This window comes from Diplotaxodon limnothrissa, linkage group LG8, assembly GCF_057381915.1.
Source record: "Diplotaxodon limnothrissa isolate DT_005_m linkage group LG8, D_limnothrissa_male_GT1.1, whole genome shotgun sequence".
Lineage (NCBI taxonomy): Eukaryota > Metazoa > Chordata > Actinopteri > Cichliformes > Cichlidae > Diplotaxodon > Diplotaxodon limnothrissa.
In genome coordinates this window covers 13,726,441-13,739,206 of record NC_140603.1, presented here as the reverse complement: position 1 = coordinate 13,739,206, position 12,766 = coordinate 13,726,441, and the positions used below count along the sequence as shown (strand labels likewise).

The window sequence follows — 12,766 nt, the reverse complement described above, 5'->3', positions numbered from 1 at the left end:
AACCCAGTTAGATTGAGGTGCTTTTTTTTTTTTTTTTTTTTTTTTTTTTTTTTTTTTTTTTTGGTGCTGTTAGGTCAAATTGACTCTTTGCTTGAAAGTCAACTTCATATTTGAACTCTGACCCTCTACTGCTTTTAGTTTATATAGTTTGCTTTTCTAGGGAGTTTAAAATAATCCAAATATTCCCATGAATTTAATAGAACTATATGTAGCGTGAGTCTGACAGATATATCTGCATTTATGACAACTAATACCTGAAAATTAAAGAAGAGACCAGAGAAGCACCCTTCAGCCATGTTAGCAGTTTTGATGTTGCATACTTTGTCCACCAGAGGGCACTGCAACTTCGCTGGAGGCAACATAGCTGCAACCAGCTGATTTGAGCGTAAGAGTGATTGCATAAGTTTCATGGATCTGAAAGGGGAAACAAATTGTCTGATTAATTGAAATGTTGATATATTTTTTTGATTTAGTTTTTTTAACTATTGGTCGGGCTCTAGATGCTAGTCGCCTTCTGGTTCTCACAGTGCCCAAAAACTTTTTTTTTTTTTTTTTTTTTTTTTTATTTATAAATCATTGCTCCAAAAAATCCACTGAAATTGTGAGCAGGTTTAGAAAGGTTTAGAAATCATGTGGCTAGTTGACATTATGGGTGAGCAGAGGCAAACACAGTTGTTTACGTCCTGTCACAGCCTTACATGATGGATAGGCACACACTTCCTCCAGCTGGCGGATGTAGTTCAGTCAAAGAAAATAGTTCCTGCAAAAAACATGGTTTGTGTAATTTTTAAAAAAAAAAAAGTTTTAAATTTTTTAATACCCGAGTCGCATTAACGCTGACTTCTATTTCTGAGTACCACGTCACGAGTTCCATTTAGTTATAATTATATTCAAGAGGTTGCAGACTTGATGTATCTCAGACTGTGGAACAGTTTTGGATGTATCATTTGATTTTTAAGCTGAACTGTCCCCCTTTTTTTGTTTTTATTTATTTATTTTTTATTTAAGTTATTATACATTCAGGAAGTCCTCTTGCCTTTTTAAAGATTAAGAGTGATTACAGTTGCTCTGTTTTCTGTTAATGTGGACCTGTAGTAATATAAAGACTTTGAAAGGCTCTTAAGCGTAAGTTTGCATTAATTAGAATTTTCTTAGAAATGTCTGAAGTTTTAAACTATTTGAGACCTCATGTTCATAAATCTAAAGTTAACTGGTAAAGTCCTCAGGACAATGGTGACTCCCCCTTCCCCGCTGTTGTCTGAGTTATCCTTAGATCGTTTATTTCATATGTTTGAGGGAACATCGTTTGAGATCGTTTTTTAAGGGTTGTTTTTTTTTTTTTTTTTTTTTTTTTTTTTGGTTTTGGGTTTTGTTTCATTTTTTGTTTTGGGTTTGTTTGTTTTTTTGAGGGGAAGTATTTGCGGCGTTTGGGGACTGGAACTGTTCGAAGGCAGCGGTGAAGGACTTTGTTCATATCAAGATTTTGTTTTCATGTAAATAATCCAAATTCAATATTAATATTTAACTCTTAGGAAAACTGCACGTTTTGTACACTGTATAGAAAACACAGCTTCAGGTGGAAGTTGTTTATACTGGATCTTTAAAAAAACAAAACAAAAAAAACGAGAAAACCTTGGCTTCTGTTTTTTGCATCGTTTGTACAGGACTAGAGATTTCGGAGTTGGGGTTTAAAAAAACTAAACAAGGAAAAAAAAGATACTCTGTAAGGCGTCTTTCACTGACAACATGCCTGGAACATGTTTTGATAACCAATAACAAAGCTATACTTGGCTGGCTATGAAGTTGACTGTTACGTTTCAGAAAAACAAAAACAAAAATGTATTTTTTTTTTTCTTGCAGTGTGATAAGATTTCTTAGCTGTTATTTTTATTTTTAATTGTGTAGATTTTCATACACAGCATTACAAGCACTACAGTGGGAAACACTGTGCACACTGCTTACAGCCTGTAATGCTGGTAATGTAAATACTGCCTTTTAGAACACTTTTTTTTTTTAAAATAGAAAGTTGTTTTCAGGTTTTGATGTGTGGTTTTGATAGGTTGGATATTTCATTCACATGTTATCATTTAGTGTTGCCTTTTTTTCCCCTCTTCTCCCGGTGACCAAAATCCAATGTCTTATGTGTATTGAACACATCGATCTTAGTGTCAGGGATGAGTAACTTTTCTTAATGCTGGCACACTTTGTACATATAGACTTGTTAACGACACACAAACCTCCATTTACTCACACGTATACACTCGACTTAAGACCGTTTTTATATTGTCGGGAGGAAACGAGTATGGATGCATGTTTTTAAATATAGAAATATATACACACACACACACAAGGGCTTTTAAAGTGCAAAATTTGAGATCTGCAAAGAGGTTCAATCAGAGTAGACTGGATTTCCTGCCAGAGCTAGGCTATGTTTACATTTGCTATAGTATTCTGAAGCCTTCCGATTATTTACCGTCTTGCACTCCCTCACACACCTACTTGTGTGACCGCACCAATGGCAACTAGCACTCCCCATAAGCTAATATTCACTCTGACATGCTGACAAATGTTGAGATACTCCATCCATTTTTAACAGCCAGTGCTTGAGCGTTGCAGACAATCTTGCTTTCGCCCCCTTTCTTCTTAAATTTGATGAAATGTATCTGCGTAGGCTAAGAGCTAAGGTTTATACAAGTCTCTTTTGAGACCTTTTTTTTTAAGTGTTTTTGTGTTTGATTTGCTTGGTTTGGTTGTAATCTCATTTAAAATGCTCTGTTCAGAAGTGTTCAACGCCCCCTCTACTTGAGCAGCTACATTACATTGAATGCCCTTCAGACAGGTTGTCTGGTTTAGAATCTGGGATAATCTTTTATGTGATGGACAAACTTATCAAATGTGTAGCCTGATCCTTTTAAGTGCCCAGTTTGTTTTGCATTCAAGTCATAAACCACAAATCACTGTAATGCATGACTGATGATGATGATGATCACACTTGTAATCAGAGGGAATGAATGTGTCATTTTTCCTCGATCTTAACAGTTACATTAATAAGGTTCTCATATCACTACATAGATCACTTCTATATGATCTTATGCAATGTTAAAAATATACAAACTGAGTATGACGGTTAAGGGGATAGATCTATATGGTCTTGCATAGGGTAAACCCAATAAAATGTTGTCATTCATATCTGTCTTTTTTTATTATTTATCTTCTGGCTCTTCGAAGTTACTATAATTTAAAGGAAAAAATAAAAAGAAGAAAAAAAAAATTATATATATATATATATATATATACTACATGGAAGCTCCTGTCAGGCATCATATCGGCTAAGATGAACAGGCACATGGGTCAATACATGAGCGGGACACAGAAAGGAATTGGCAAGAATACCAGAGGTGCAAAACACCAGCTACTGGTAGACAGAACAATCAGCCGAGACTGCAAGACCAGACTGACCAACCTGTGCACTGCCTGGATTGATTACAAGAAGGCCTATGACTCAATGTCCCACAGCTGGATACTGGAATGCCTAGAATTGTACAAGATCAATGGGACCCTAAGAGCCTTCATCAGGAACTCAATGGGGATGTGGCGTACAACACTAGAGGCCAACTCCAAGCCCATAGCACAAGTTACCATCAAGTGCGGGATCTACCAAGGAGATGCTCTGTCCCCACTGCTGTTCTGCATAGGCCTGAACCCCCTCAGTGAGATCATTAACAAGACTGGCTACGGATACCGACTACGGAACGGAGCAGTTGTCAGCCACCTCCTGTACATGGATGACATCAAGCTGTATGCCAAGAGTGAACGAGACATCGATTCACTGATCCACACTACCAGGCTATACAGCAATGACATTGGAATGTCGTTCGGACTGGAGAAGTGTAGTCGGATGGTAACAAAGAGAGGGAAGGTAGTCAGAACTGAGGGGATTGAACTACCAGAAGGCAACATTGCAGACATAGAGGACAGTTACAAGTACCTGGGGATCCCGCAGGCAAATGGGAACCATGAAGAGGCCGCTAGAAAGGCTGCAACCACCAAGTACCTGCAGAGGGTCAGGCAAGTCCTGAGGAGTCAGCTGAATGGTAAGAACAAGATCCGGGCCATCAACACATACGCCCTGCCCGTGATCAGGTACCCTGCTGGGGTAATAGGCTGGCCAAAGGAGGAGATAGAAGCCACTGACATAAAGACAAGAAAGCTCCTGACCATGCATGGAGGGTTTCACCCCAAGTCCAGCACCCTGAGGCTGTACGCTAAGCGGAAGGAAGGGGGCCGGGGACTGGTGAGTGTCAGCACCACAGTCCAGGATGAGACAAGGAACATCCAAGAATACATTGGGAAGATGGCCCCAACTGACCGAGTGCTCAGTGAATACCTCAGGCAGCAGAAACCCAAGAAAGAGGAGGGAGACGAGGAACCATCATGGAAGGACAGGGCCCTGCACGGTATGTACCACCGGCAGATAGAGGAGGTGGCTGATATCCAGAAATCCTACCAGTGGCTGGACAAAGCTGGACTGAAAGACAGCACAGAGGCACTAATCATGGCAGCACAAGAACAAGCTCTGAGTACAAGATCCATAGAGGCTGGGGTCTATCACACCAGGCAAGACCCCAGGTGCAGGCTGTGTAAAGATGCCCCAGAGACTATCCAGCACATAACAGCAGGGTGCAAGATGCTAGCAGGCAAGGCATACATGGAACGCCATAACCAAGTGGCCGGCATAGTGTACAGGAACATCTGTGCCGAGTATAACCTAGAAGTCCCGAGGTCAAAATGGGAGATGCCCCCAAGGGTGGTGGAGAATGACCGAGCTAAGATCCTGTGGGACTTCCAGATACAGACGGACAAAATGGTGGTGGCTAACCAACCGGACATAGTGGTGGTAGACAAACAGAAGAAGACGGCCGTAGTGATCGATGTAGCGGTTCCCAATGACAGCAATATCAGGAAGAAGGAACACGAGAAGCTGGAGAAATACCAAGGGCTCAGAGAAGAGCTCGAGAGGATGTGGAGGGTGAAGGTAACGGTGGTCCCCGTGGTAATCGGAGCACTAGGTGCGGTGACTCCCAAGCTAGGCGAGTGGCTCCAGCAGATCCCGGGAAAAACATCGGAGATCTCTGTCCAGAAGAGCGCAGTCCTGGGAACAGCTAAGATACTGCGCAGGACCCTCAAGCTCCCAGGCCTCTGGTAGAGGACCCGAGCTTGAAGGATAAACCGCCCGCAGGGGCGTGCTGGGTGTTTTTTATATATATATATATATATATATATATATATATATATAAAAATAAATAAAAAATTAAAAGCACCGTGCTCTTAAACTTTTGCAAACTATAGCAATGAATGGATAAAGTGGCGACAACAAATCGTAATATGTGATAATGGCGACCTCTTGAGTCGAGTCACGAAAGGAATAGTTGTCGTTGAGTAGTCGAAAAATATGCCTGTATAAATATAGACGACGGGGGGGAAAAGTTTTCGTTTATACCTAAAATTAAATTATCCGAAATTGGTCTTTTAGACGTATCGCTCATCTTAACTCTTTGGTAACTGCGCATAAAATATTTTAATCTCGTTGACAGTCGTAGGTTTAATGGGCTTTAGTCTAAGGCACCCAAAGATTATATATTACAGAAGAGAGAAATCCGTCTGGGTTTAAGACCACGCGGCTTACTTGGGTATGAAATTAGAAAAGATTTTTGATTTGTATTTTCTATAAAGTGTTTAAAAAAAATCCCAGGTAATCTTCTATACTTTGCAATAATGTATCATATTTTCACTTGAACCTTTGTCATTTTTTTTGATAACATAAACGGCGCTTGAACGAAGAGTACGAACCGCAAAGGTAGAATTTCCCCATCGACATAAACTTAAATAACAGTTTTTCTAACGCACTGCGCTCTAACAACGGCAGCTAGGCTGCTCGAATTAAATGAAAGCTAATAAACGACTAGTTCGGGAAACTCTTTCGGCTAAACCCAGGGCAGGTGAAGAAATACATTCAAAATATTAAACCCCCGAAAGAGAAATGCGCAGTCCGATTTTCCAAGAGGTATTTAAGCAAAGACGGAAGTAAAGGACGGATGAGTGTTTCGCATCGCTGTCTCTGGCTCGAGACGGAGCGGGTGGTTTTTCAGGAGGGAAACTTTACAAGGTTTAACGGGATTTGAGCACGATTAATTCATTTCGCTTAATTACTAGAGCCAGTGCAGCCATACTGAAAGGTAGGAGTACACCCTGAACGCGGAAACGTTCATTTTTGTCGTGTATTATTACATTTTACCCGCTTCAGTTTGCGCCATTTTCGCTAGTTTGGTAATGCATAAATGTGCGCATTTTAGCTCTGGCGTTCTTTGTCCCTATTCTTTAAAAGATAATGATGTGGTTCATCCCGGTGGAAAATCTCACACCCCTGTTTCTACAAGGCAGTTGCTATTATTATGCGTTAGAAGAGAGCAAGTGATCGTTCTTCTCCCATCCAAAAATTGTCTTCGAAATCAAGTGCAATTGCGCAGTTTTGTGCTGCATCAGGCCGTGTCAGACGCTAACAGCGCCAGCGCCTGTTGGGATGTAGCTCCATTCTGGCGCACATGAGTTAGCTTGTGAAGCTAACCGGCTAGCGTGCTAATCAAATAGCTTTGATTGTCAGTTTGTCAAAGTGTCTGTTGACGGCAACGTCACGCCGAAGTTCAGCAAACATATAATGAGTAAGATCTTCATGGATCCCCTTTTTAGCTTTAAAACCCTGGTCGCGGAAACGGTAGAAAATGGTAGAATATTTTTTTTTCTTCCTCTGGAGCGGTTATCTCCACCGGCTAACTTGGCTAGCCTTTTAGCGTCGCAGACTTGTCGAAATAAGCTGTACTTTTACACACACACACACGCCCCGAGGCCAATAAAAACAGTTTAGCTTGCATACTAGAACATCAGTTTATGATGAAGTCCGTTTGTCTCGTACTGATAAATTGCGGTGGTCTTTAATCACTAGCATTGTTTTGTTGCTTTACCTCGTTGTCATTAGCTTCAGTGTTTAGCGTTTATAGACATTCCTATGCAGCATCCTAATTGCCACCGACGCTAGTTGGCAACACGGTTGGGTATGTGACTCGATGCAAGTCAGAAAAGTACCAAAATTAATATGCGCCATAAACAGGTTGAATGTTGTACGTCGTGTCCGTGTGATTTCACACACGAGAAATGTTAATATCACAATACTTTGTTTTTTTGGAGTAGGGTAGGGAGGGGGCTCATAACTTAAACCAGTTGGAAAAGGACCTGAACTGATGCTGCTCTGTAATAACACTGGATGCCCTCTTGGTTTCTTTACAGTATGGAAACTTTCAGTTTTTCAAAATTTGGCTGCAGCTAATGGTCATTCTAGAGTATGATTTAGGTTAAATTGTTTCGACTAGCTGCCTAAAACTTTAAACATGTCGAATTAGAATACTAAGGAAATTGTTTCTTTTTTATTATTGTTATTATCTTTAAAACAAAGGAAAGCTAAAGAGCTATTCGTTTCAGAAGACAGGACAGCCAGATGTTTGGGTTTCTAATCAACCTGACCCTCTTTCTTTGCAGGAGTCCACAAATCATGTCAGGCATTGCATTGAGCCGGCTTGCCCAGGAGCGCAAGGCATGGCGGAAGGACCATCCTTTTGTAAGTATTGGCTCACGAGATCCGTGCGATGAAAGCCTGCCTGAGTGTTGGTTAGAAAGTGTTTGCTTTCTAACAAACTTTCAAATTTCAACTCTTACTCTTCCCAGGGATTTGTTGCGGTACCGACAAAAAACCCGGATGGAACCATGAATCTCATGAATTGGGAATGTGCTATTCCTGGCAAAAAGGGGGTAATGTGTTTCATAGATTTGTTTGCATGCCGAGTAGATTTGTTTTACATAATTAAAAAAGACTCAATGGTCTTTCTAGGACAATGAGAATACTGTAGTGGATGTAAAGCATACTGTATGAGTAATTGCTCTGCAAAAACAACCCAAAACAAATTGAACCATGATAAGTTTTAAAAATAATTTTACAGTTTGACTGGCAGTAGTAGTAGTAACTTTTAAGAGTCAGTGATGTAGCCTTCTGTTTCTAAATTGATCTAATGATCGTCTCTCCTCAGACTCCGTGGGAAGGAGGCCTGTTCAAGCTGCGCATGTTGTTCAAGGACGACTATCCGTCTTCACCTCCAAAATGTGAGTTGCTGTGCATTCAGCCTGTAAATATGACAAATACACTAGCTATCATTTTGGCCTGCAGATGCTTTGGGAAATCTATTTGGAAGTAAAACCTGGAGCATAGTAGAGTTCCCATATTTTCAAGAGCCTTTAACATTATCAGATACAATTTGTATGCCAGTACAAACTTGGTTATGTTTATCTACAGTCAGATCAAGTTAATTATTTATTTTTTTAAGTTTTGATGGTTTGAAATGGAACAGAAAAGTGCAGGCTCATGGGCATCCTCCAGCCTACTTGGCACATCTGTAAACTGTCTTTAAAAGCTAATTAAGGCTTCCTCTCATCAACATTTGGCAGCACTGAATGATGAATCTCTTCAGACATGTTAGTTTATTATGGTAATGAGAAAGAGGCTGATTTAAAGCCAAAGGTTTTAATTTAAGGTTAGTGCAGTAATCCTTTGGAAACCTGTGTTTAAGCTGTCAAACTGAAGCTTAGCAGTGCTGGGGATGTTCGACACCTCGGCTGTGATTGGTTGAATACATGACTGTTTTCTGGTCTTTGTGGGATAATTACAAATGTCGAGTTTTCAACTTTAATGATAGAAATCTAAGCAGCTTCATGTTTTTGTTGTTATTATATAAACAGCAGTGGAAACTGGTTAAAGTGTCTTTATTCCAGTGGCTGTGATTAATCTCTTTGGGTTACATGAAAAATTCTGCTCTTTAGGAAAAACTCCAGAATAACCTTTGCTTGACCTTTACGCAGCAGAGCAAATACAGACTTTCTCTTCTAATTATTTTAATTTGGCAGCGCTATTAAAGCCATTTAAGTAGTGCAGCAAGCATGTTGGAGCTGAGGAAGCTTGGCGATATAACAATGTTGCTGCAATTTTGGTGTTAATTCAGGGTCACGGCCAATAGATGCTTTCATGCATGCGTCATTTGCTGTTCCTTTTAAACGGGTTGTGCAAGATTTTTGCCAGTTGATTGATTTTTAGACCTGATATTGTTGTAAATTGATGGTAAAAAACTGCTTACAAACAAGTAGCAGATTCCTGTTGTGTGTCTCAAAACACTACCGTACTTACCTGCCACACAAGGCCAGAGCATCGTGGCTTACACCGGCTCTAATCCTGCAGCACGAGCTCCACGTTGTCTGAATGTCAAATTAAAATGACCTAAAGGCACTGTTTGTGTAAACAACAGACGCTGCTGTCTTCAGTGGAACAGTTCAGTCTGGGCACGCAGTGACTTTAGTAGTCTAACCCCTTTTGTTTGGTATGTATAATATACCTGAAACATAAAGCCCACTTAACATTTTGCCATCTTTCAGGTAAATTTGAGCCTCCACTCTTCCATCCAAACGTGTATCCATCAGGCACAGTTTGCCTATCGATACTAGAGGAGGACAAGGACTGGAGACCAGCCATCACAATAAAGCAGGTTTGTGTTGTAAAGTGAATTTCATCTACAGTAATGACCTTAAAGCCTAAGAGCGTGAGTGTGTTCACATGGTCTCTTAAAGTTCCAGATGTTTTCTGATTTTAAGATGACATTTCTAAACTGGAACCTTATCTAAGTTTATCAGGTAATCAGTCAAATTTTTTGATGCTGATAGGAAAACGAGACGCGTAGGCTTTTGAATCCCTCGCTTAGCTTTCAGGCTGGGTGATATTTTAATAATGTTGGTCATGAAGCACAGACGGTGGCCGTGCTGTCATTTTAAGCCACGTTTACATGTAAAATAATCACACAGTAAGTTTGTTTTGTAACTCCTCACACCTGTCTACTGAATGCCTATCTCCTAACCAAGGATTGTACACAAAGTGGCTACATTTGTCACCAAATTGTTTTTTTTTTTTTAAATTTTTTAAGGGAAGAAAAGCTCAGCTGTAAATTGGCGACATGACAGTCCTCCAGATTAACAAACACACTTATAAAGCAGACGAGTCTCGATGGGCAGTGAAGTGTGATGTACGCCTGTTTCTATTGTGCCTGAGAGGCAGAGAAGCACAACGCTAAATCGAGAGTCAAACCATAAGCTTAAAATATTTGCATCACAATTTGTATTCAGTGTTTAGCAATAGTCAATCATGACTATTATGTGGAGCGAGCAGTGTTGCATAAAGTGTGTGCACTCAGTATTAAGTTGACTGATATTAAGGAGCCTTCAGAGAAGCATCCCAACCTGGTGAATTTCTGAAATGTTTCATTTTTATCTTGTAGATCTTATTAGGTATCCAGGAACTGCTAAATGAGCCAAATATCCAGGATCCAGCCCAAGCAGAGGCTTACACAATCTACTGGTGAGTGACGATTAATTCACATGAAACCAGCAATTTATTCACAAATGTAAGGCCACTGACATCTTAGGGCAAATTATTAATTAAGTGGGAGTTGGAGGTCTTGTTTTACAATAAATGAATAATTATTTAAACCAAATAACTGTTGATTAGATTTACTTGAATTTGAAACCAACATGGTTTTAGAAAGGAAAGCAATGTAGACCATGGCTGTTTATTTACTAATTTATATGCCCACAAGAGCAGAATTATTATTAGTGATAACTAAGACGGGGTTCTTAAAAAAAAAAATAGCATTCATACAAATCTTTAAATATGTACATCTTCATGCAGAAATATAGAGGGATCAGACTTTTTCTGTGTGCACTGGAGGGCTTTTTATAATATGGTGTTTCACTTCTTTTTTTTTTTTTTTTTTTTTTTTTTTAAATCCACTCAGTGAACCTCAGACTTGATGACAACTTTTTCTCTGGCTTCATCATTCCCCTCGTTTTTCACCCAACATCCACAGTGAATTTTCCCCCTTGGGTCAGACTCTTAATACGGAGTTCTACTTTAATGTCTCGAGGCATCTGAGGGAGAACATTTAGTGCACACGGTCTGATATGTGTGTCAGTTGTGTTTTTTAACTACGCCAACACAATCATAGCCACCTGCACCACTTGCCAGATTTGGCACTGTAACAACTTTCTCATGAGAATGAACTTTTAAAGGTTGTCCTGGAGATGATCCAGCACACGTCATAGATTTGCACCTGCAGGTGGTCAAAATGGGGAATTCCACAGTGGGGTCAAAGCAGTCTGAGCAGTATAGAGCAACACAGGAATGCAGAGTGGACAAAGGCCAAATTTAAATAAGAATTTTCAGATTGCACCTCATATTATTTTAAGTTTATAACTAGCACAGGAAACTATTTATTTATTCATTTATTTATTGGGTGTGTCTCTGGGGACTAAGCTTGTGAAGCGTCTACCTATTTTAAAGTACACATGAGATCTTAACCCTGTAAAACCTGAACCCTAAAAATTCAATGTTTTTGAAGCAGGAGTTTTTATTGAACCTTCTGACGATTTAAAACACATAAGAGGAGTTTAAGGGTTTAAAAAGAAATCTCATTGATGTAGAGGTCTCAAAAACTCCTGTATCACACATGAACTTCTAGGGTTTTCCACTGACTGATTAAAGATGTTTACTTTTTGAGCAGCATGCTGTGCCTGTTTTGAGTAAGCAGTCGTAATAACTGTTGTTTCTGTTTGTTTTGTTTTTAATGTCTTTTCAGCCAAAACAGAGTAGAATATGAAAAAAGAGTTCGAGCACAAGCCAAAAAATTCTCCCCCTCGTAAGGGCGAAGACGGAAGGAATGGGTTTAACAAGAATCACCTCCCGGCTCAGTCTCTCTATGAATGTGCTCCTCTCACATCGGGACTTGCTTAAAGACTTCTATTTAAACTCCACATTCTGTGCCATCCGTTCTCCTCTGACCTATCAGTTTTTTTTGTTCTTAATTGCCGGTTGGCGCATAATGCTGGGAGGGAATGGGTGCGTCAGCACCCTGGTAATTTCTTTTTAAACAATAATTGTCTTATGTCGTGCAAGGGACACAGCTTGGTACCGGTTTCATCAACTCCCATGCAAGCTGACTGTCATCAATATTTCAAGGAAGAAAATGTCGTTTTGTTTTATTTTGCTCTTTCACAGGGTCTTTTTCTTTTTGTTTCCTCCTTTATTTTCCATAAATTTAATGTAAAATTTAGCTTACTTCATTGTCAGTATTTCAACTGCTGTATAATGAATGGCACTTTTATACTGTTGTATCTCACTAGTGTCTCTAGATGGCTCTGTCTAATTCTCTTTCCCAGGTTTTCTATTCAGCATGCTGTAATATACAATAGATTCTGCTGCCTTGGCTGTCTTTTTGTTATTCAGAGTGTTTGCTATAAATAAAAATGGCCACAGTGACTGAGGCAGGTAGGCTTACTTCTGTATCAGACTTTAAGGTTATATGGTGCTTTGTTCATGTATGTGTTGGCTTAATAAACCTTTCTACATAATGTATTTTCTTTATTAAGAGCAGAATATACACAGAAGTTCATCTTGCATTTCAGTGATGCAGAAACAAAACGGATGAGTCACAAAATAAGACTTTCACCCTGTTTCCAGACAGGTTTGGACTGTGCATAAAAGATAAAAACATCAGTGAAGTAGTACATGGACAACATGTAACTAAATGCTACATAAAATCTGTAAAAAAAGGAAAAAAAAATTCAA

General features: G+C 39.6%; 1 protein-coding gene across 1 annotated transcript; it reads left to right on the top strand.

The window, feature by feature from the left end:
• Positions 1-6,114: 6,114 nt before the first annotated feature.
• On the top strand, positions 6,115-12,522 carry ube2ib (ubiquitin-conjugating enzyme E2Ib). Its single transcript, XM_085360590.1, has 7 exons — positions 6,115-6,236; positions 7,591-7,669; positions 7,777-7,860; positions 8,136-8,208; positions 9,529-9,638; positions 10,422-10,501; positions 11,778-12,522. The coding sequence occupies exons 2-7, from the start codon at positions 7,604-7,606 to the stop codon at positions 11,839-11,841; spliced, it is 477 nt and encodes a 158-aa protein (XP_085216716.1). The 5' UTR covers positions 6,115-6,236; positions 7,591-7,603; the 3' UTR covers positions 11,842-12,522.
• The last annotated feature ends 244 nt before the right edge of the window (positions 12,523-12,766 follow it).

Bases quoted from the DNA above. Each gene is read 5' to 3' on its own strand.
- ube2ib (XM_085360590.1), top strand. From the start codon at position 7,604: ATGTCAGGCATTGCATTGAGCCGGCTTGCCCAGGAGCGCAAGGCATGG. The intron at 7,861-8,135 runs GTAATGTGTTTC...GTCTCTCCTCAG, and splicing joins CTATTCCTGGCAAAAAGGGG to ACTCCGTGGGAAGGAGGCCT. The intron at 8,209-9,528 runs GTGAGTTGCTGT...GCCATCTTTCAG, and splicing joins TCCGTCTTCACCTCCAAAAT to GTAAATTTGAGCCTCCACTC.